Source organism: Orcinus orca, chromosome 20 (assembly GCF_937001465.1).
Source record: "Orcinus orca chromosome 20, mOrcOrc1.1, whole genome shotgun sequence".
Classification (NCBI taxonomy): Eukaryota; Metazoa; Chordata; class Mammalia; order Artiodactyla; family Delphinidae; genus Orcinus; species Orcinus orca.
The window spans coordinates 54,268,850-54,294,197 of NC_064578.1; the positions used below are offsets into that span (position 1 = coordinate 54,268,850).

The following is a 25,348-nucleotide window of genomic DNA, read 5'->3' on the forward strand; positions in this document are numbered from 1 at the left end:
TTTCAATGTCCAGTTTCTCTCAAAGGAAGGAACCCTTAGGCTGTTTTATCAGTTTGTCCAGATAGGCTGAATAAGAAGAGGTTTTCCTGAGGTGTCAACAGTCAAACATCAAAAAAATGGAGTCAGGGGAATTCTCTGGCAGTCCGCTGGTTAGAACTCCGAGCTCTCACTGCCATGGGCCTGGGTTCAGTCCGTGGTCGGAGAACTAATATCCCACAAGCCGCATGGTACAGCCAAAAAAAAAGACAAGAAAAGAAAAAATGGAGTCAGACTCTGATAAAACACTGAGGCAGAGCCCCCTCGCCTACCCACTTGTATCCCTCACAGGTGTCCTATATTAATAAGTCTACTTCTTGCCTGTCACTTTACCCCTCTCTGAATTCCTTCTGCGCTGAGACACAAAGAATCTGAGGCTCAGTGAGTCCAGAGACCAGATACTGAAACCCCCACCAGGTGGGAGAAATTAACCGTGTGCTACCCACAAGCATGTACACCCCAGACTGGTGGGAAGAAGGTTGAGGATGTTGACTCCCACTTACCTCACCACCAGCAAATCAACAGAATGCCCACGAGCTGATCACGCCCTCTCTGAACCATTACTATAAAACTCACTACCCACTCCAGGTTGGGAAACACAGTTTTGAGGGCATTAGCTTGCTGTGGCCCCTTTGCCTGGCAGAGCAATAAAGCTGTTCTTCTCTACTTCACCCCAAAAGAAAAGAAAACAAAACAAACACTGAATGCTTACTCTTGAAATTCCTGAGTTCTTGACTTGGCAAACCATACTTTTCTTCATGCTAATAATTTCTTACATTCCTTTCTCTGCAGCACACATACATTCCATTGTTCAATATGGTTCTTGAAAATGCTTGTAAAATCCTATTTGGATAACTTGTCAGAGATATTTTTACCTTAGTTTAATAAAATTAATGTTTGGAAATGTTTATTAGATAATATAACTAAGCAGTTTACTCAAAGAGCAATTTTCTAAATGCTATTAAAATTTGAGTTTCAAATTATGCTGGTACACAATGTGTTACGTTGTGTTCTACTGTAATAAAAAATGTTTTGAATTGTTTCCTTAGTGATAATTTTTTCTGTCACATATATTTCTCCTGTTTTATAGCATGGGATATGTAAATCAGTGGGTTGTTTTGGGACTTCTGTGACATGATAATGCCCATAAGGCAATGACAGGTACAAAGTAGGTGCATTATAAATATGAAGAAAAACTTACTTCAGGGCTTTAGTTCAGTGAAAAAACTGGAATGGCAAAATGGTGACATGAAATCTCTCTTGTGGGACTTGGCTATGGTCAGGTGCTTGAAAATCAAGTGTGTGTGGAATTGAACAAACATGCAGTGAAGTGAAAGAAATTATAAGGATGAATGAGATAGACTGCAGAATTCCAATTATAGTGTGCGACAGGGAGAGAATCTCCATTCCCAAGTGTCTGGAAGCTGTGCTGCCCTTTCCTATTGATATGTTCACATTCAGAACCAGAAGATCTTGCAGAGAAAATAACATTTGTGCTACTTTTAGTATGTCAACTGACACCCAGTATCCTCCACATAGAATTTGTTCCCAACCAAGAATAATGTATTTTTCTTTGATAAGTGATCTTGATTATTATTATTTATTTATTTATTTATTTAGGCTGTACCATGTGGCTTGCGGGATCTTAGTTCCCCAACCAGGGATTGAACCCGGGCCCCGGCAGCAAAAGTGACGAGTCCTAACCACTGGACTGCCAAGGAATTCCCTGATTTATATTATCTTTAATATGAATTCTTTCTGTCTGTGATTCATTTCTGTTAGTAATATTTTATGATGAATTTTTTATTATTTTTTTTTTTGCGGTACGCGGGCCTCTCACTGTTGTGGCCTCTCCTGTTGCGGAGCACAGGCTCCAGATGTGCAGGCTCAGCGGCCATGGCTCACGGGCCTAGCCGCTCCGCGGCATGTGGGATCTTCCTGGACCCGGGCACGAACCCGTGTCCCCTGCATCGGCAGGCGGACTGCGCCACCACTGCGCCACCAGGGAAGCCCTATGATGAATTTTTGAAACTTCATGTGGGCTTTAATTGGTCATTTTGTTTACTTTCTCTTTTTTTTCTATTAACTTTGTCTAGTTTTTTATCCTAGTAATACTGGCCTTATAAATTGAGTTGACAAGTACTCCCTCCTTTTCTTGTCTTAAAAAGAAATTTTATAGCCTGCTGTATAGCACAGGGAACTCTACTCCATACTCTGATGGCCTATATGGGAAAAGAATCTGAAAAAAACAAGACAAAAAAAGTGGATATATGTATAACTGATTCACTTTGCTGTACACCTGAAACAACATTGTAAATCAACTATACTCCAATAAAAGTTTAAAAATTGAAAAAGAAATCGTATGGAATTACTGGTAATTCTTCTTTATAAACTTGATAGAATTGTTGGATAACATCGGTGTGACTTTGTTAAATTACCTTTTGTAAAGTTGAGCCCCTGAGTGTTGCAAGTTAGGCAACAACTCCGCAAGACTGCAAGAGAAAGTGAAATGGAGACGTTTATTACTAACAGATTCTGGAGGAGCTACAAGGAAGGTATAGCTGGAGGGAACATGTAAGAAGTGCAGGTAGGGTCTAGGCAGAGAGCATGGGGCCGGACCTGGGGCGTAAACCTTCTTTAGGGTCCATGGATAGGCTGTTTAAATGGAATTGGTGAATTCAAACCAGAAAGAAAAGGAATTACTAAGCTTCAGTGGGGGAAGGGGAGCCAGATTTAAAGAAGAACCAGGGGAAGGCCGGGGGTGATGGGGAAGCGTGGTTGTCACGAGGGCAGTCCAGGGAGTCATATCCCTGTGACCCTGGGCTGTTAACCTAGGATGTGCTGTCAAAGGAAAGACTAATGTCAGTTCACGGCCCCAGCAGGCCACTAGACTATACCAGATAGATGCTGAAACAGCCATATTATGGAGTAGTTTATCTAGGATCTCACAGTCACCATCTCAGCTTGCAGATTTCTTTCTTGGGTAGTGGGGATTTTGAAATTTAAAATTTTCTTTGTAATTCAAGGTAGTTATTCAAGTAATCTGTTTCACATTGGTGATTTAGGTTACTCGTTTCATGGAATCAGTCCATTTCATCTTAGTTTTTAAGTATTATTTTGTAGAGTTTTTGTAATAGTTCATTTCTATCCTTGTCTGCATGTTCTATAGTGATATTTCCTATTTTACCTAATAATCAGTAGTTTTGTTTAGTGTGAACAAAGGAGGGAAAAATCGTTTCTGAGAAAAGCTGCAGTTATCATATATACTAATATTATTTACAATCATTTATCACCTTTCTGTGAGATCATACATGTCTGCCCTTTGGTATCAGTCTTGGCCATTTGACTTAGGCAACCCTTCCTTTCACTTGAGAAGATTGCACTTCCTTGCCCATTTTAGGCAAGCTTGGCTTTTTGAGTTCCTGGGCCAATTTGGTGTGAGTAGAAAGGCATGTTTCAAGTTTAAATGGAAGCTTTCAAATCTTCTGTTTGTTTCGTATAACCCTGTCTTCTCTCTACTGCAAGAAGGGTCTTGGATAGACTGAAATTTTATGCTGAATGACAGAATCAAATTATACAAACAAGCAAGGGGTGAATAATGATACATATGATATGAGGAAGAAATAAATGTTTGTTTTCGTAAGACATTGAAAATTCAGGAATACTTGTTACATAACAAAACGTGTAAAAAGGTGACTGGTGCATTTTCAATGACCTTTTCTTTTTTCATGCCCACCTTAACCTACCAAAGTCAAGGTTATAGGCGAGAACTCATTGTCTCTCATTCCTTCTCTCATATATTGCCTCTTTCCATTAGAATGTCCATTTAATTTTGATTCAACTACAGATATATTACCCTCTTTGTCTAACTACACTGGGTTGACTACAGGTTTTCAGTTTTAACACTTCCAACTGGTTTATCATTGAATATTTGTAAAATAACCTTACTAAAATTGCCCAGTTTCATGGTGCTGCCTTCACCTGAGGAAGGAAGCCTCAGAACTACATGAGCTCAGTTAATACTTCAGTCCCACCACAAACAGGAAGTGCACACTGAGGGCTAAAAAGCCAAGCAAAGAAATCAAGTGAGCCCTTAGACTTTTAGTGTATTGGTAAATTGCTGTTCCTTTCCGATGAGTGCTCTTATTAACTCCACATTTAATTTACTATTAAACTACTATGTGATATTAACATACCTGTTATAACTGAGGGATGATCAGAATTGGAGAAGCTACCTTAAGTATTTCCTGTAGAGGAATAGAGAATTAAATAAGATTTCCTTGAAACTACAGAATATATTCAATTGAGGGTAGGCACTTAAAATGCTACTTTAATTTTTATTTTATTATTTATTTGTTTAATCATTCATTTACAAACAATTCTCTTGGCCCCACTGCACAGCTTGTGGGATCCCAGTTCCCCGACCAGGGATCAAACCCGTGCCTCCTGCAGTGGAAGCGTGGAGTCCCAGCCACTGAACCACCAGGGAACTCCCCCTTAAAATGTTATTTTAAAGTTATGTTTCTTTCTTTGGCCCGGTAGCAGGGCTTGCAGGATCTTAGTTCCCCGACCAGGGGTTGAACCCGGGCCCTCGGCAGTGAAGGCTTGGAATCCTAACCATTGGACTGCCAAGGAATTCCAGAAAGCTATATGTTTCTGGACATGAAATGATTCTTATATTATCATTTTTAATTCTATTTTTTCATTTTCCACATACAAAATATTGACTCCCAAACATCAAAATTATATTAAATATATGTACTACAAGTATCCACATTACAATCCGTTCTCAAGCATATACATATATATTTTTTGACCACACCGTGCGGCTTGCAGAATCATATTTCCCCAACCAGGGATTGAACGCTGGCCCTCCGCAGTGAAACCTCAGGGCCCGCCAGGGAATTCCCAAGCATATATATATTTTGTTGTTGTTGACCGAGCCACACTGCATTTAGGATCTTAGTTCGCCGACCAGGGATCCAACCCGCTGCCTTGCAGTGGAAGCGCAGAGTCTTAACCACTGGACTGCCAGGGAAGTCCCATATTTCCTTTTTTTAATAAGATACCTGGGCCTTCCCTCTTCCCTGGTGGCTCAGTGGTTAAGAATCTGCCTGCCAATGCAGGGGACACAGGTTGGAGCCCTGGCCTGGGAAGATCCCACATGCCGCAGAGCAACTAAGCCCGTGTGCCACAGCTACTGAACCTGCACTCTAGAGCCCGCAAGCCACAACTACTGAGCCTGGCCTGTGCTCTAGAGCCGCGAGCCACAACTACTGAGCCCATGTGCCACAACTGAAGCCCGCACACCTACAGCCCATGCTCCGCAACAAGAGAAGCCACCGCAATGAGAAGCTCGCACACCGCAACTAAGAGTAGCCCCTGCTTGCAGCAACCAGAGAAAGCCTGGGCGCAGCAGCAAAGACCCAATGCAGCCAAAAATAAATTTATTTAAAAAAAAAAAGAAAGATTCCTGGGACTTCCCTAACGGTCCAGTGGCTAAGACTCCACACTCCCAATGCAGTGGGTCCGGGTTGCATCCTTGGTCAGGGAACTAGATCCCATGTGCATGCCACAACTAAAGATCTAGAACCAACGCAGCCAAATATATTTTTTAAAAGATACCTTGGCCTTCCCAGGTGGTGCAGTGGTTAAGAATCTGCCTGCCAATGCAGGGGACATGGGTTCGAGCCCTGGTCTGGGAAGATCCCACATGCTGCGGAGCAACTAAGCCCATGCACCACAACTGATGAGCCTGCGCTCTAGAGCCCGCGAGCCACAACTACTGGGCCCGCGTGCCTAGAGCCCGTGCTCCACAACAAGAGAAGCCACTGCAATGAGAAGCCCGCGCACCGCAACTAGAGAAAGCCCACGAGCAGCAACAAAGACCCAATGCAGCCAAAAATAAATAAGATACCTTTCATATTATTTTTAGGTGTATTTTTACAACAAAAAGTGCTATATATATATCATATTTATATTTTGCTCGTTATGTATGATGGAGACCATTCCAGTCTACTGACTTTACTCACTCTACTAGCTTCTCACGCATAGCCATGTATTCCCCTAATTTCTCACTCCCCTCACATAAAGGCAAGGTCATAGAACCAGTTTTGCCAAATGCGGAGGTACTAAAGGGTTTCAAGCAGGAAAATACTCCGAAAGGCGGTTTCTACGTGGACCGAAAGCAGAAAAGGCAAGGGCTTCGGTACTGGCCTCAGAGAAATTTGAAACCCAAAGGGAAACGGTCCGCGATCTGTAACAGTGATTTACATGGGGAGGAGGGGCGGAAGTGGGAATTAAAAGACCGCAATGACTCCAAAACCCTGAGGATGGAGTAAAGGGACCGCGAAGCACAGATTTCAACTAGCAAAGAGAAACGCTCTGCATTGCTACTTCGTTCCAAAAATTCCATTTCCGGGGCCGTAGAGAACTGCGCATGCGCCTCGTGAAGAGGCCGACCGGCCGGGGCGGAGCCTGGACGGACCGCTACGGCCGTGTTTGGGGGTCGGTGAGGGGAACCCTGTCCGGGAAGGGAACGCGGGAGGGCTGGGAAGGGGGAGGGCCCGGAAGGTGCTTCCCTGTACTTGACGGGCTTGTTTCAAATTGCAGCCTGTAAAAATTTTAAGTTAAAGCTTACGATTGTGGGGGCCAGTTATGTCGGAAACTAAGATGTTTCCTATAAAGAAGTTGAACGCAGTTTAAATAAAATCTGTTTCTAACAGTAGGTTGCTCTCATGTCCTGCTAGTAAGGCCAAAGTTATTCAGGTTTCTGGAAATGTGGGTCTCCTAGACTGGTGGGCATGGGGCAGTGGTTGGCTCCAGGAACATTTTGTGCAATTCGAATTAATTTTAGCAGTAGGAAATAACTGAACTTGTCCCTGTATTACACACTAGAATGAGAAATACAAAACTCTCCTTGGGTCGAATGGGCTATTTCATACTGACACCCTGCAGAATAGCTTCTCTGTTTCTATTCCCCTTTCACTCCACAGGCCAAATTCAACAATCTGCTCAGTTCCAGAGACTCAGGGACCAGACGTAGGGTCTGAGACTGGAGGACTAAGGCAAGTGATAATTTAGGTCAGTAACCGTTGCTTCAAAAAGAGCAAAACGTTTCCAAAATTGCTATAAATTGGACTTCCCTGGTGGCTCTAGTGGTTGGGAATCTGCTTGCTAATGCAGGGGACACAGGTTCAAGCTCTGATCCGGGAAGATCCCACATGCCGCGGAGCAACTGAGCCTGTGCGCCACAGCTACTGAGCCTGCGCTCTAGAGCCTGCGAGCCACAACTACTGAGCCCACGTGCTACAACTACTGAAGCCCACACGCCTAGAGCCCGTGCTCCACAATAAGAGAAGCCACCGCAATGAGAAGCCTGCGCACCGCAACAAAGAGTAGCCCCCGCTCGCCGCAACTAGAGAAAGCCCACGCACAACACAGACAAATAACAAATAAATAAATAAAATTATTTTTAAAATTGTATTGTTCTTTCTTTTTGCTAACGTGTTTTAACTATTTGCCGTTTTAAAACCAAGTCTTTACAAAGTGAGTTGTATAAACAACTCTTTATACAATTACATACATCACTATATGTTTAAGGTGTAAAGCAAAATAGTCTGACTTCCCTGTATTGTGAAATGATTACCACAATATGTTTAATTAGCATCCATCATTTCATACAGATAAAATAAAAGGAGGAAGGGCAATAAGAAAAATTTTTTTTCTTTTGATGAGAGCTTCCTTATTTTGCAAAACGCTTATCCTATTCCACACTTGTGCTGAATTACCTTCAAATAGCTTTGAGAAAAACTTGTTTACATCATAATATACTTAAGTCAATAATAACTAAATATAATGCAATTTCAAATTCACTGTATGTTCATTATGAGAGTAATTAGAAATTTACCTTTGATTTTTAAACTGTAATGTATTTTAGCTGTTTGTGTTCTATTGCTGAAAGTTCTCTTACGAGCCTGTAAAATATATAGTATTCAGAAGACATTGGGATTTATTCTCATCTAAGGAATAATTAACTTTGCCATGTTTCTAAGGACATTTAGTGGGGAGGTATATTCTCTTTAATATGAACCCTAAAGAAAGTAAAACGAGATTATCAACTATGCAATAACTTCATTTCTACCTCAATATTTTTATGGCAATATCTGTCATTAAACATTTACTACAAAGTATGTTTTCCTACATCCCTACAGGTGGAAGATTTCATCCATAGGGAAATGGCAATCAATTGAAACATGATGTTTACATAGGGATATTAGCATTTAAAATATTTTCAGTCAAAATGAGCAGAATGTCCTGGTGTAGCATACATATGAAAACATAACATTTTTTAAAAGTTTCAGTGACCGGAATAAATTTTGGGATGTTTATTAGAAAGATTAGTCTGTATTATGGAAAATTTCAAACTAGCCATGTTGGCAAAAAAGACGTTTCAGTGTGGACTTCCACGATTCCAATCAGGGAAATGAGTCAGTGGTGGAACATTTCATTAAACACAGAACAATAGAGGAGGATCTGATTATAAGGCTAAGTCACGAATCCAATTTTTTTTTTTTTGCGGTACGCGGGCCTCTCACTGTTGTGGCCTCTCCCGTCGCGGAGCATAAGCTCCGGACGCACAGGCTCAGCGGCCATGGCTCACAGGCCCAGCCGCTCCGCGGCATGTGGGATCTTCCCGGACCGGGGCACGAACCCGCGTTCCCTGCATCGGCAGGCGGACTCTCAACCACTGCAAGTCCTCTCCCATTTTGAGATGGCCCACCTTCTGTCTGTGGAGTATGTTTCTCTCGAAATAAATCCACTTCTTACCTATCAAAGCAAAATAAAACAAAAAACACTGTTACCGACAGTAACTTAAAGGAAGCACATGAGCTGACTGGGAAGCGCACGAGCTGACTGGGAAGCACCTTACAGTGCCCGCCCCCTGCCCCTCCTTCTCCCTCTCCCTGCGGCCGACCTGGGCACTCTCCTCGCCCCGCCCCTCGCCGGAAGCGCTCTGCCCAGGCCCCGCCCCCCGGAAGCCCTGCTTCTAATCGGGCGCTAGTAGTTTCCATAGGACCTGGAAGTAGAGAGTGGGGCGTGAAGATGTTCGACAGAGAGTGAGCTTCTCCTTTTTGTTGAAAAGTTTCGCAGTGGGCCTCTCTTACTACCTCCTCAGGGTCTTGTGAATGACTACGGACCTAAAATCCCCACACCCGCCCCTGAATTTATCCCAGGTAAATTCAGATCTAGCCGGTCTGAATCTTTTCGGGGATCTTTTCTCTTCGGGTTAGAGATTTCTCTGAGGATGGCCCTTTCCCTTGGTTTTTAACACCTTCCGTCCAGGTAGACACCACCTTTCGCAACACTTCGCTGCTTAAAACCTGTTAACTGTCTCGGCCTCCCCTGTAAAGTCCTTGACCGCGAGGTGGATTCGCCCTTCACCCCACCCCCAGCCTCGCCCTCTCGGCCCCTGGAGGGCAGCGCCGGTCGCCCCGCTCCCGGACAGGCCGCGTTCTCACCCCGGTCCTGGGGTTCTTCAGAGCCCGTCCCTCTCCTGAGACCCCCTCCCTCCCTCCCAGCGCCTCTGTCCTCGCGTCTCCTCAGGCCGGTCCTTCTGCTCCACAGGCTTCTTTCCTGGTCAGCCCTTCCCCTCACCCCGCATAGGGGGACGTGACCTGCGCCAGCCTTGTGGACACCCATGGTTCTTCCGTGCCAAGTTCAACTCGGTGGAAAATGGTCTCTTGCGGTAGGCGGGCATCTTATTCACTCGCCATCTTTCTAAATATGGGGGCGAAGGGGGATCAGGAGAAGCAGAGACAGAGCGATCGAGAGAGGGATAGAAAAACTGAGAAGCAGAAAAGAATGAGGGAGAACCAATGGGAACTTAGACGGTGGCTGAGGGACTTGCAAAGAGATAGTGAAATGAAATAGATTTAGCCTTGAAACTAGCGGGCCAATAAAATAGAGAAGTAAATTAAAAAAGCCGGATCTCCGGGTGGGCAGCATGGCGAGCGGCCTGGTAGGAGCGAGGGCAGCAGTGGTGAGGCCCTGCACACAGTGAGTCCGGGAGAGGATAAAAGGTGGAACGAAGGCTTTCAGAGCAACAGGTGCTGGGAGAGAAAGAGGACAAAGGGGGACACGAAGAGCAGAGGAAGACAGAGCAGGAAGGAAGCGTCGCCAACTGAAGTGCCGGCGAGTGGGGAGGAACGGAATGGAAGGGGACCGGAAGAGGTGTAACCCAGAGGGTAGACAGGGAGCGGAGGTGGCGGAGAAAGAGGAACAAGGGGCAACAGGTTGCAGAGTGGGGCAGGCCAGGTGTGAGGGAGGAAATAGAGAAGAGGGCAGGAACAGCAGGAGAGCGGAGGGGAGCAAAAAGACGTAGACGGAGAAAACTAGGGAGACAGATAAACGGAATGAAATGGTGACACATAGTAGTGCAGGTAGGTGGTGGGAGCTGGATGCAGTTGGATGGTGAGTTGTTTGGATGTGGATGATTAAGTCGTGATATATGATTTGTGGTTTTAGAATATAGTACATTTAAAATTTGTTTAAATTATACAAATGAGGATGAGAATTGCAAAGCTGCAGTCTACAGGCTTATGCATTTTGTAATTATTTATATGAGAATATAACTTCCATTTGCAATCCCTATTCAGCCAGGGGGACAGTGACTTGATTCACTTAGTTGTGGGTCACGCCCTTCCCTTTTCCTGGCATGGAGTAGGGGTCAGGGGAGAGAAATGGGGCAAGAAATGACTGACTCTGTCACTACATGGTGCCTTTTTAGAGGAACATTTATTTAAAGTATTTTTTTGTGTGTGCAATGCATTTAGTTTTTCTTTCTCTATTCTGTATAATTTGTTTTGTAAGTTGGAATAAATCTTAGTTCATTCAATTTCTCCTATAAATAAGTATTTCTTTCTGGAATAATTTTTGGTCTTCTACAATCAACTCATATCATTCTTTTCTAACATTATAGTCTCAATTTTTCAAAACTTTAACACCAGGGGTTTCCCTGGTGGCACAGTGGTTGAGAGTCCGCCTGCCGTTGCAGGGGACACGGGTTCGTGACCCGGTCCGGGAGGATCCCACATGCCGCAGAGCGGCTGGGCCCATGAGCCATGGCCACTGAGCCTGTGTGTCCGGAGCTTGTGCTCCGCAACGGGAGAGGCCACAACAGTGAGAGGCCTGCGTACCGCAAAAGAAAACAAACAAACATAGAATAGGCAAACAGTGTATGACACCTTCCTCTGGCTAGTTATCCAAAGGAAACAAAATCATTATAGTGAGGGAAATATTTGCCCTCCATTGACCATTACTGCATTATTCACAGCAGGCAAGATGTTGAAAGAACCAAATGTTTGTTGACAAGTGAATAGATGTAGAAAATTTATGTCATCCATAAATTGTGACATTATTATGACAGAAAAAGACAGACATTTTTTTGGAAAGTAGAAATATCAGACTTATAGAGCCGTAGAGTATAAAGGTTCTTACAAGGGTTTGGGTAGTGTGGTAACTGGGGAGATGTTGGTCGAAGGATACAACATTCAGTTGTAAATGTGTACAACATATACCTCTCATGTACAGCATGCTGACTATAGTGAATCCACTGTGTTGTTATATACTTGGAATTTCCAGAGAGTAATACCTAAGTGTTCTCAGCACACAGATACAAAGATTACTGTGAGTTGGTGGAATTGAAAGTTACCTTATTGTGATTATTATTGCACAGTGTTTACATGTGTAAAATAACGACATTCGATGACTCATATGTACACCATTCTTACTCATCAGTTATACCTCAGTAAAGCTAGAAAAAAAAAAAGAAAGTGGGGGCTGTGCTGGACTAGGCTCCTGCGGGTGTTGCTCAACACAGGCCTCCCATTAGATCATTGAGGCATTTTTCATATACATGTTTTGTACCCTTTGACCAGAGATTTCACTTAATATTGTCGGTGTGGGGTCCAACCTCAACAATATTTGAGGTGCCCCAGGTGATTCCAGTCCGGATGCATCATTGAACATCAGGACTCTGAGTTCCCCCATTCCTGAGGGCTGAGATCTGGGCTGAGGGTGAGGGCTCTGCTCTGCGTGGGGATGGATCAGGGCTGGTCTGTGACCTACAGGGGATCGTCGGGTCCAGCTGAGGTGCCCGCTGCTGCTGGGTACGTGAGGGCCTCACCAGGAGGGGAGCCTGATCTGAAGAAAGGGTGGGAAAACTCCTGTGTAGGTCTGTGTGTGGGAGTTACTGTCCTGAGCCCCTCCTGGGACAGTGGGCAGCAGAGGACCGTCTGTTCCCCATGCTGAGGGCTTCCCTGTGTGTGTGGTGGTGACTCAGGAAGGGGGTGTGTTGATTCTAAGCATTAAACGGCATGTTTCCAACTTTCAGGGTCAACATCTAAAGAGTATTGCTACCTGGGTAAGAAGCCCGGAAGAGGAGGAAGAGGAAAGAAAAGGAGTCAGAAATGGCTCTTTCTCAGGTAAAGTTGTATTCTCAGCTGATTCTTCTGTCTGTCCTTCCTGAGATGCCCTTCTTTGGACTCACTAATCTCTGACTCTGAAGTATCCCGCCTGCCACCTGTACATTCACTGTCACCCGGTTCTTTCCCTCAGGGCCTGTCATCTCCACTTAGATCCCGTCTCCCCATGACCCAGTGACCTGGAACTTGTGAAGAGGCTCCGCTGGGTGTAGTCCTGGGCAGGGCTTCACACCCATGGATTAGAGACGTGGTGTTAGTGCTATTGGGCAGCCGGGATTTTTTAGGGCCCCATCTGGATGCACTGTCCGCTCTCTGTAAACAAGGATAAAGATGCTGCACATGGAAGTCAGATACTAATATGCACAATACCTGGTAAAATCTGGAAATCATACCAATTATGGGCAATTTGTTCAGACTTTTTTAAGGCAATTAAGCTAAACGAGTGAATCGCTGACTTCAAATCTTAATGATTGTGAATGGAATGGAAAGTTCAGAAACAGACATCAGTGATAGAGGGTGTTTTAGACCATTAGCAAATTTAGTCTTGAAATCAACCTAAATCTCTGACAGTTGGAAATTCTTCATATCACTTTCATTACCTCCATTCCTCAGAGGTTGTCTTTCTTTTTTTTTTTTTTAATAAATTTATTTATTTATTTATTTTTGGCTGCATTGGGTCTTTGTTGCTGTGCGTGGGCTTTTCTCTAGTTGCAGCGAGCGGGGGCTCGTCTTCGTTGCAGTGCGTGGGCTTCTCATGGCGGTGGCTTCTCTTGTTGCAGAGCACGGGCTCTCGGTGTGCGGGCTTCAGTAGTTGTGGCTTACAGGCTCTAGAGCGCAGGCTGAGTAGTTGTGGCGCACACATAACTACTTATTTGCTCCGCGGCATGTGGTATCTTCCTGGACCAGGGCTTCAACCCGTGTGCCCTGCATTGGCAGGTGGATCGTTAACCACTGTGCCACCAGGGAAGTCCCTCAGAGGTTGTCTTTTTACTCCGGGTTGTATCCTGTGACACAGAAGTTTTTACCTTTGCTGTAGGTAGATTTACAGCTTCATCTTTTTGCTGATAGATCTAGTTTCTCCACCATTTGTTATTGAGACTGCAGTTTCCCCTTCGTAATCTTGGCACCCTTGTCTATACATTTTATATATATTCAAAGGCTTATTTTTGATATTCTCGTCTGTTCCACTGGTTTATGTGTCTGTGTTTCTGCCAGTACATCATCATCTTGATTAGTCTGTAATGTGTTTTGACATCCAAATATGATGGCCTCCATCTTCTTTTTCAAGGGTATTTTGGCTCTTTGGGATCCCTTGAGATTCCATATGAATTTTAGTATGATTTTTTCTATTACTGCAAACATTGCCGTTGAAATTTTTTTTTTTTTTTTTTTTGCCGTTGAAATTTTGATAGGGGGTCCATTGCATCTGTAGAGCACTTTGGGTAATATGGTCATTTTAAGAATATTATGTTTTCCAATCCATGAGTACAGGGTATGTTTCTATTTATTTGTATCTCCTTGGACTTCTTTTTGCAGCATTTAGTAGTTTTCAGTATACAAGTCTTGCACCTCCTTCACTAATGCTTTCCTAAATATTCTGTTCCTTTTGATTCTATAGTAAATTGAATCGTTTTCTAATTTTCTTGGACATTGTTCATTGTGTACAGAAATGCAGCTGAGTTTTGCATGCTGATGTTTTATGCTCCAGCTTTTGTGAAGTTGTTCTTTGAAATAGTTGTTTTACTGTGGAACCTTTTTAGTTTGTACATCTATAACCTTGTCACCTAAAAGAAAAGATAATTTTACTTCTTTTTCAATTTGAGTAGCTTAGAATTCTCTTTCTTGTCTAATGGCTCTAGCTAGGAAGTTTATTACTTTCTTGAACAGTAGTGCAGAGTGTGCATCTTTCCCTTTTTTTGTTGTAAGCATTTATCAGTGTAGACTTCCATTTTAGTACAGCTTTGGTTACCTGTGATAAATTTGGTATGCTGTGTTTTAATTTTTATTCAGATATTTTTCCCATTTCCTTATAATTTCCTCTTTGACCTACTGCTTCTCTAAGAGTGAGGTGCTTAATTTCCACATTGGGGGGATTTTCCTGTTTTCCATCTGCTTTTTATTTCTAGTATCATTTCATTGTGCTTATTTATTTATTTATTTGGCCACTTTGGCTGGTGGGCTCTTAGTTCTCTGACCAGGGATTGAACCCGGGCCCTTGGCGGTGAAAGCACGGAGCCCTAACGACTGGACCGACAGGGAATTCCAAATTTCATTGTGTTTGGAGAAGATCTTTTTTTTATCACCTCAATCATCTTAAATTTGTTAAGATTTGTTTTGTGGTATAAGGTATGTTCCGTCTTGGAGAATGTTTCACATGTGCTCCTGAAGGATGTGTTTTCTGCTGTTGTTGGGTGGAGTGTTCTGTATATGTCTGTTAGGTACAGTTGTTCTATGGTGTTGTCCAATCTTCTGTTTCTTTATTGACCTTTTTGTTTTCATGCGTATGTAAAACTAGAGTCTTGAAGTCTCTTACTCACGTTTTGCTCTAGTCTATTTCTTTCTCTATTTCTGTTAATGTTTGCTCCATTTCGCGGGGAGGTCTAATGTTAGATGTGTATATATATATATTTACTTATTTATAATTGTTATATCTTCTTGGTGATTTGTATCTTTTATTATTATATAATACCCTTTGTGTCTTGTGTCAGTTTTTCTCTTTAATTAAATTTGTCTGATATAAGATTGTCACCTCTGCTCTTTTTAACATGGAATATCTTTTTTTTTAAGGTTATTTATTTATGTATTTATTTATTTTGGCTGCGTTGGGTCTTTGTTGCTGTGTGCGGGCTTTCTCTAGTTGTGGCGAGCAGGGACTACTCTTCGTTGCAGTGCTCGGGCTTCTCATTGTGGTGGCTTCTCTTATTGTGGAGTATGGGCTCTAGGTGCTCAGACTTCAGTAGTTGCACCACGCAGGCTCAGTAGTTGCGGCATGCGGGCCCTAGAGCACAGGCTCAGTAGTTGTGGTGCACGGGCTTAGTTGCTCTGCAGCATGTGGGATCTTCCTGGACCAGGGATCAAACCCACGACCGCTGCATTGGCAGGCTATTATTAACCACTGAGCCACCGGAAGTCACGGAATATCTTTTTCATTCATTCACTTTTTGCCTTTCGATGTCCTTAGATTTGTAAATGTTCACCGCTTTTACTCTTTGACCTGCTCTCTCTCTGTTTCTCACTCTAGGTCTCTGTTTTTCCTCCTGTTACTTCCTCTAGTGGTCCCTGCTCAGGCACACTGTACAGTGGTGAAAGGCAGGAGTCCTGGCCATCCCCCTTCACTCTACTGTAACTTTTGAGGGTATGCATTGGGTGTTTCCTTCTGATCATGATGTTTGTTGAAATCTTCTTGCTTAATAATGATATGTTTTTTCAATATTGTTTTTTGTGAAGATTTTTAATTCTACACGTAATTGTAAACTTTAATATTGTGATAATTTTTTTCTTAATCTATTTAATTAGTATATAACAGTAATAACTTTTCTAATTTTGAATCAGTGTTTTATGGGTGGAGTACACAGACTGTTTTGCATTTGTTAATACCTACTTGTGTACATTTTAGTGGATAAAATTTTATTTATATTTTTGACTCTAGGTATTTTATAGAGATTGGAATTTAAGTGTTCTACACTGTTCATGTTAGTACCATTTAATGACATTGATACTTTTTCATGGTCCCAAAGGTGCTAAAATTCACATGAGTATCATTGATGATGAAAAAATGTTCACGAGAACTCCTCTCATTCCAGTTGATTGTGTGTTTACATATGTGTCCATGAGTTCATGGATTTGCAAGTCTATGTTTTGTTTTGTTTTTAATATTTATTTATTTATTTACTTGGTTGTGCCAGGTCTTAGTTCCGGCAGGTGGGCTCCTTAGTTGCAGCTCACAGGCTCTTTAGTTGCGGCACATGGGCTTCTTAGTTTTGGCATGCGAACTCTTAGTTGCCACATGCATGTGGGATCTAGTTCCCTGACTAGGGATTGAACCCGGACCCCTTGCATTGAGAGTGTGGAGTCTTAACCAGTGCGCCACCAGGGAAGTCCCAAGTCTGTGGTTTTGATAAAAGACAACATGATTTCATAAGTCTGTGTTATACCTAATTGTAGTTCAATCAGTCTGTGTTATACCTAATTGTATTTCCAATTGTATCTTTTTTTAAAAAAATTATTTATTTAATTTATTTATTTTCAGCTGCGTTGGGTCTTTGTTGCTGCACACGGGTTTTCTCTTGTTGCGGCGAGCAGGGGCTACTCTTCGTTGTGGTGTGCAGGCATCTCATTGCAGTGGCTTCTCTTGTTGTGGAGCACGGGCCCTAGGTGTGTGGGCTTCAGTAGTAGTGGCACATGGGCTGAGTAGTTGCAGCACGCAGGCTCTAGAGTGCAGGCGCAGTACTTGTGGCTCATGGGCTTAGTTGATCCGAGGCGTGTGAGATTTTCCCAGACCAGGGCTCGAACCCATGTCCCCTGCATTGGTAGGTGGATTCTTAACCACTGTGCCACCAGGGAACTCCCCCAATCGTATCTTAAATATATTCTTTGGCCTTGTATTTTTTTACACTATCATGTTAATGGTTCAAATAGTAGTAAGATTACTAACATTTTATGTGCATTTGTGTGTGTGTCCACATCTATAATGACGTTTTATGCCCTTCCATGGTGTTCTCCTTGAAGTTAAGTTTTCTCAGGTGACCCTCTATCCGTGTACCTTTAATTCTCTTTCTGTTGCTTAAGTTTTTCTTTTTCTTTTTTTTTTTGCAGTACGCGGGCCTCACTGTTGTGGCCTCTCCCGTTGCAGAGCACAGGCTCCGGACGCGCAGGCTCAGCGGCCATGGCTCACGGGCCCAGCTGCTCCGCGGCATGTGGGATCTTCCCGGACCAGGGCACAAACCCGCATCCCCTGCATCGGCAGGCGGACTCTCAACCGCTGCACCACCAGGGAAGCCCTAAGTTTTTCTTCTTGATCTTCAAATCAAGAGCCAAACTTCCTTAGTTTATGTGCTTGTGTATTGTTTCTTAGTTTCTTGACCTGAATTGAGTTTCTCAGTGTGTTTCTGACAGTTTTCTCCTCTGTAATATGGGAACAGATCTTTCTCTAATGAGCTCTGATGATGATTAAAAGCTTACACCTGTAAAACATTTGCAGTAATGCTTAGTATATGTTAAATATGCAGACACCTTTAGTCATTGCTGTTGCTATCCTTATCATAATTTAAGATTTTGACTTTTCTTTAAAGCCACTGTTGGGGACTTCCCTGGTGGTCCAGTGGTTAATGGGCCTTCTGGGCTTCCCTGGTGGCGCAGTGATGGAGAATCTGCCTGCCAATGAAAGAGACATGGGTTTGAGCCCTGGTCCAGGAGGGTCCCACATGCTGTGGAGCAACTAGGCCCGTGTGCCACAACTACTGAGCCTGCACTCTAGAGCCCACGAGCCACAACTACTGAGCCTGCATGCCACAACTACTGAAGCCCGTGCTCCTAGAGCCTGTGCTCCACAATAAGAGAAGCCACCGCAATGAGAAGCCTGTGCACTGCAACGAAGAGTAGCCCCTGCTTGCCACAACTAGAGAAAGCCCACGCGCAGCAGTGAAGACCCAATGCAGCCAAAAATTAAATGAATAAATAAATGCATAAGTATGTAAATAAATTTATGAAAAAGAATGTGCCTTTCAATGCAGGGCACTCGGGTTCAATCCCTGGTTGGGGAACTGAGATCCCACATGCCGCAGGGCAACTAAGGCCATGCGCCACAACTACTGAGCCCGTGAGTCACAACTACTGAAATCCAAGTGCTCTGGAGCCTGCGCACCACAGCAGATTGCCTGCATGCTGCAACAAAAGATCCTGCACACTGCAACGAAAGCTCCCGCATGCTGCAATGAAGATCCCGAGTGATGCAACGAAGACCCAATGCAGCCAAAAAAAAAAAGCCACTGTTGACTCTGTCATCCTTGAAGATACCACTCATAGCGTAGCTTACCTAGATATTAAATATCACTCAGTGTGTAAAATATAATATATAACACTTCTGCATAGACAATCCATTGTTGAATTTTATTTGTATGTATTTTATGTATTGACTACAAAAGGAAAAAATCCATTGATTGATGGGGGATATCATAATGTTAAGAAAAAGCCTAAGAAATTAAATTAGAGAATGACAATTTCCTTCACATAGCTTTACATGGATCTGTCAGAATATTTACTTCAACTGAATTGATCCTTACTCCTCTGTCCTCTTCTCATTTTGTGCGAAAATAAGAATCTCCTCAGGGCTCTTTGGTTAAATGTGTTTTCATTTCAGACACAGTTGACCTTCAAGGATGTGGCCATAGAATTCTCTCAGGAGGAGTGGGAATGCCTGGACCCTGCTCAGAGGGTCTTGTACAGGGATGTGGTGCTGGAGACCTACAGGAACCTGGTCTCCCTAGGTGAGGATAACTTCCCTCTAGAAGTTGGGCTCTGCCCTTGGGTATCCTTCCATTTTCTCTTGGGAGGCCCTGTTTGCTTGACTGATCCAAAATCCCTATTATCTCAGACATTGAAAAGCTTCATGATGTGGCATCAGGAGTTTAATCCTACCTTTCCTTAGATGATCTCCCCACTTCATGATTTATCAGGGGTTGTTTCAGAGCTTATGTATTCATAAAGCTGAATGGTAAACTTTTAATATACCCACGTTCCTATTTTTCTACTCCTGTGCTTTTGAGTTAGGAGTTCTAGGAAGTGAGCTACATTTCTGCATTTTATACTGTTCCGTGTGCATTCAGAAGGAGGGGAAAAGTGGGTGAATTTTTGAAATATTTTTCTAGATTCATTTGTAATCTTCAGTTGAACAAAGAATTAGAGTTCTGGAAAAGTCACAGGAAATCACCTTTCTTTCTTCTTGTGTGGAGGGATTTCTGTTTCTCAGCTGAATATTTTACTCACTTTGTAGCAAGAGAAAGAGTGCTGGGCTGTTGAGAGTGATGTGAATGCCTTTGAGCATGTATCAAAGTGTGAACATAGGTCAGATCTCAGAAAGGCCGAGAGGAAACCTCGTTATTAATAGTGTTTGGTTAACTCTCCCCTCATCGGAGAGTTCTGTGGGAATACAGAAGATAATTTATTATTGTGAACCCTCAGAGGAAATTTTTCTTCTCCCCAACTTACCACGTTGTCCTTCAGCATGTAAAATGTGTTCTTTTACCCTCCAGTGGTACTGTTGCTCTACCAGAGACAAAGGCAAAGTCTTTATCGTGATCTACCACACTCTGCCATCTTGTACCTGTGAACTAGTTGTTGCTTGACCTTGAGTAGCATGAGGTGGGATTTTTTTAAAGGGGTCTCCTACCCCCTCATCTCTCCTTCAGGGCATGATTCCACTGGATGCTTAGTTCTCAGTCCACATGGATAAGAGCTGATGCCTCCAGACTAATCCCTGAACCTTTCTTGGTTCCATCCCCATTGGATGTTTTTAGAAGACCCAGACAGAAGATGGGAAAACACTGGCTGCTCTTTGATTCCATCTGGCACCTCACAACCTGCATGGAGCTGTCTCAAGTCCTGTCTACTTCTTTTGTTCTCCTCTTGCCACACAGTTCAGGGATGTGTGTCCTAGCCCTGTTGGTTGGATCTTCTGTTATTGTTACTTAGGAAAACTGTAAGGACAGTGTACAGAGAGATCCTCTTTTAATTTTTTTATTTTGTTTTTATTTTTTATATTAATTTGGTTGTGCCAGGTCTTAGTTGCAGCAGGAGGGTTCCTTAGTTGTGGCATGTGAATTTTTAGTTGTGGCGTGCATGTGGGCTCTTGTTCCTTGCATTGGGAACGCAGAGTTTTAACCACTGTGCCACCAGGGAAGTCCCGAGATCCTCTTTTTAATCCCCAGTCCCTAATGGGGGGAATATGTGCATCTTTCAGGCTTTTTGTTTGGCATCTGTGGGTAGAGTGCATGGTTCCATCTGAAGGTCCTATAATATCTGACAAACATATCTTGTATTTTTTTCACTCATGTACCGCTCTACCTAGTCTACCTTCCTGATTTTGTATTCTCCTAAGTTTGCATGATTTTGCCTCTGAAACTTGCTTTTTTAAAATATTTTTATATTTTTATTTTTATTTTTTTTTGGTGACATGCGGGCCTCCCACTGCTGTGGCCTCTCCCGTCGCGGAGCACAGGCTCCGGACGCGCAGGCCCAGTGGCCATGGCCCACGGGCCCAGCTGCCCCACGGCATGCGGGATCCTCCCGGACCAGGGCACGAACCTGCGTCCCCTGCATCGGCAGGCGGACTCCCAACCACTGTGCCACCAGGGAAACCCTGAAACTTGCTTTTGAAATACATAGTCCTGGACTTCCCTGGTGGCACAAAAATAAATAAATAAATAAATAAATTCATTTAAAAAAAGAAATACATATCTTCCCCTTTGGTAATCATAAGTTTGTTTTCTATGTCTGTGAGTCTCTTTTTATTTTGTAAATAAGTTCATTTGTACCTTTTTTTTAAAGATTCCACATATAAGCCATATCACATGATATTTGGCTTTCTCTGTCTGGCTTACTTCACTTAGTATGATAATCTCTAGGTCCATCCATGTTGCTTCAAACAGCATTATTTCATTCTTTTTTATGGCTTAGTAATATTCCATGGCATATATATATGACATCTTCTTTATACATTCACCTGTTGATGGACAGTTAGGTTGCTTCCATGTCTTGCCTATTGTAAATAGTGCTGCTATTAACACTGCAGTGTATGTATCTTTTTCAATTAGTGTTTTTGGGTGGGTTTTTTTTTTAATAAATTTATTTTATTTATTTATTTTGGCTGCATTGGGTCTTTGTTGCTGCCCATGGGCTTTCTCTAGTTGCGGAGAGCGGGGGCTACTCTGTTGTGGTGCACGGGATTTTCACTGCAGTGGCTTCTCTCATTGCGGAGCCTGGGCCCTAGGCACATGGGCTTCAGTAGTTGTGGCATGTGGGCTCAGTAGTTGTGGCTCGCGGGCTCTAGAGTGCAGGCTCAGTAGTTGTGCACAGGCTTAGTTGCTCCTCGGCATGTGGGATCTTCCCGGACCAGGGCTTGAACCTGTGTCCCCTGCGTTGGCAGGTGGATTCCTAGCCACTCACCACCAGGGAAGTCCTTGTTGTTTTGATACTAAGTTGTATGAGCTGTTTGTTTATTTAGGAGATTAACCCTTTTTCAGTTGCATCATTTGCAAATATTTTCTCCCATTCTGTGGGTTGTCTTTTCATTTTGTTTATGGCTTCCTTTTCTGTGCAGAGGCTTTTGAGTTTAATTAGATCCAATTTCTTTATTTTTGTTTTACTTTCCATTACTCTAGTAGGTGGATCCCAAAAGATACTGCTCCGGTTAATGTTAAAGTGTTCTGCCTATGTTTTCCACTGTTCTGTACTTTTAGAATGTTTTATGCTTCTTCATAGGTACATAGTTTTATAAGAGGTATTTAGAAAAATATTTGGTTGATTAAATTGTTTTGTCAAATTCTTCACTTTCTTTGTGCTAGATTAGTTTTCCAATTCAAAACTGTCATGTGCTTTGGGGTCATGGTGGAAAAATACACTTTATTTGATAGCTAATACCAGTTTGTTTAATGTGAGAGTTTTTGTCATAGGTTGTTTGAAAATAGGGTGCTCTAAAATAATTAGAATTACCTCTGATCACTTTTTCTTTAGTAAAGAATCCTATTCTTTTAAAAAAAAATTTATTTATTTTTATTTTTGGCTGGGTTGGGTCTTCGTTGCTGTGCATGGGCTTTCTCTAGTTGCAGTGAGCGGGGGCCGCTCTTCATTGTAGTGTGCAGGCTCCTCATTGTGGTGGCTTCTCTTGTTGCGGAGCATGGGCTCTAGGCATGTGGGCTCACTAGTTGCAGCACGTGGGCTCAGTAGTTGTGGCTCTCAGGCTCTAGGGTGCAGGCTCAGTAGTTGTGGCACACGGGCTTAGTTGCTCCGTGGCATGTGGGATCTTCCTGGACCAGGGCTCGAACCCATGTCCCCTGCATTGGCAGGCGGATTCTTACCACTGAGCCACCAGGGAAGCCCCAAGAATCCTGTTTTTTTTGCTTTACTACAGTTTTAAGATCATTGTAGGTAGTTTCTTAACTCTCTTTGAAATAAGTACTATTTTTAGAGTAGTATCATGTATGTAACTTGAAATATTTATTTATGAATTACAATGTGTTGGATACATATGATTCTTTGTATCTTGTAGATATTTCTCGTATACATGTGATCAAGAAATTACATCTAAAAGCAAACACTGGTAGAGAAGAAGTATTCCAAACCATAATGCTGCGAAGACATGAAAGGAATGAAATCAAACATTTTTACCTCAGGGTTGTCCAGGAAAATATTTATGACCTTGAGTCTCAGCGGAGAGCTGAGGTAAGAAATTACAAAGGCATGACTATAACCCATAACCAAAATCTCACTGGTAAGAGAGATGGACATGGTAGAAGTACTGCAGGAGTTGAGCTTATTGAAAACAGCCTTGCCTTAAGCTTTCTGGATGACCTGCATATTTTTAAAAGTGAAGAGAAAATTAATGAGTTTAATCAAGCTGACAAGACTATTAGCAGTAATGCCTTATGTTCACCACTTCAAGGAATTTCTTCTGGTGTCCAAACCAACATTTCTAATATACATGAGAGTGATTTTATGCATCCATCATTACTGACAAAATACCAGAAAGCACCCAGGGAAAGACCTTACAAATGTAATCTGTGTGGCAAAACCTTTTTTCAGGGATCACACCTCAGTAGACATCAGATCATCCATACCAGAGAGAAATTACATAAATGTGATATATGTGAAAAAGTCTTTAGTCTAAATTCAAACCTTATAGTTCATCAGAGAATTCATACTGGAGAGAAACCTTACAAATGTAATGAATGTGTAAAGGTGTTTAGTCAGAAATCAAACCTTGTAGTTCATGAGAGAATTCACACTGGAGAGAAACCTTACAAATGTAGCGAGTGTGGCAAGGTCTTTAATCAAAAACAAATCCTTGCAACTCATCAGAGAATTCATACTGGAGAGAAACCTTACAAATGCAATGAGTGTGGGAAAACATTTAGTCAGGGCTCAAAACTCAGGCGTCATCAGATAATCCGTACAGCAGAGAAGTTACATAAATGTCATATATGTTGCAAGGCCTTTAGCAGAAATTCAGACCTTGCAGTTCATCAGAGAATTCATTCTGGAGAGAAACTTCACAAATGTAATGAGTGTGGCAAGATCTTTAGTCGGAAGTCAAACCTTGCAGTTCATAAGAGAATTCATACTGGAGAGAAACCTTACAACTGTAATGAGTGCAGCAAGGTCTTTCGTCAAAAAGGCACCCTTGCAAAGCATCAGAGAATTCATAATGGAGGGAAACCTTTCAAAAATAATGAGTGTTGAAAAGACCTTCCTCACATCTGAACCTTCACTACACATCAGATAATAAATACAGAGGGGAAACCATATTAATTTGATATATATGGGAAGGTCCTCATTCAAAACTGACAGTTTAAATTCATGGGAGATTCATAGTGGGAGGAAACATGCACGTTCATGACTGTGGCAAAACCTCGCTTACCATCAGATAAGCCATAGTGGACAGTAATCGTAGAAATGCCATAAATGTCTCATAGTTTTTAGTCAAAATTTGTACCTTAAGGTGCACCAAAAAATTCATACTGGAGAGAAACCTTACAAATATAATGAGTATGGCAAATCATTTATTGTACTTTGAAGTCTAACTTAGTATCAGGTAATCCATATTGGTGGAGGGACTTTAAGCCAGGGTTTTAGCAAGTGTACACATCTTAGCTTCATTGGAAAAGTCATACTGGAGAAAATCAGGTAAATGTATTTACTTTGACCAGGACTTTAGGCAACAAATTCATTCACCAAATAATTCATTCTGGAGATTATTACCTCACAAATGCAATGAATGGGAAAAACCTTTACTCGGGGCTCACATTTCATCAATTATCAGATAATCTATACGCGACAGGACATTACAGATGTACTGAATATGGCAAAGCTTTTTGCTTGTGCCTTAAACCGAGGGTTCATCAAATACTTCATACTTTAAAATGCAATAGGGACTTCCCTGGTAGGGCAGTGGTTAAGAATACACCTGCCTTGAGAGTCCGTCTGCTGAGGCAGGGGACATGGGTTCGTGCCCCGGTCCGGGAAGATCCCACATGCCGCAGAGCAGCTGGGCCCGTGAGCCATGGCCGCTGAGCCTCCGTTTCCGGAGCCTGCGCTTCCGGAGCCTGTGCTCCGCAACGGGAGAGGCCACAACAGTAAGAGGCCCGCGTACCGCAAAAAAAAAAAAAAAAAAAAAAAATTCTTCTGAAAAAAAAAAAAAGAATACACCTGCCAATACAGGGGACACAGGTTTGAGCCCTGGTCCGGGAAGATTACACATGCCACGGAGCAACTAAGCCAGTGCGCCACAACTACTGAGCCTGTGCTCTAGAGCCCGCGAGCGACAACTACTGAGCCTGTGAACCACAACTACTGAAGCTCGTGTGCCTAGAGCCTCGTGCTCTGCAACAAGAGAAGTCACCACAATGAGAAGCCCGCCCACCACAGTGAAATATAGCCCCCGCTCGCTGCATCTAGAGCAGCTAGAGAAAGCCCGCGCACAGCAATGAAGACCCAATGCAGCAAGAAAAAAAAAAGTAAAGTAAATAAAATGCAATAAATATGGCAATGTTTCAAATTATTACTTACTTGTCGCTAGATATCAGAATATTTATCCTGGAGAGAAACCACACAGA

At 42.7% G+C, this 25,348-nt stretch overlaps 2 protein-coding genes across 2 annotated transcripts in view; one reads left to right on the plus strand and one right to left on the minus strand.

The window, feature by feature from the left end:
• Positions 1-25,348, minus strand: part of LOC101281293 (zinc finger protein 665) — a 369,078-nt gene that overhangs the window by 82,691 nt on the left and 261,039 nt on the right. The window lies entirely within an intron of this gene.
• LOC105747740 (zinc finger protein 836-like) lies at positions 22,609-24,931 on the plus strand. Its single transcript, XM_033411803.2, has one exon. It carries the CDS (start codon positions 22,740-22,742, stop codon positions 23,973-23,975), a length of 1,236 nt encoding a protein of 411 aa, XP_033267694.1. The 5' UTR covers positions 22,609-22,739; the 3' UTR covers positions 23,976-24,931.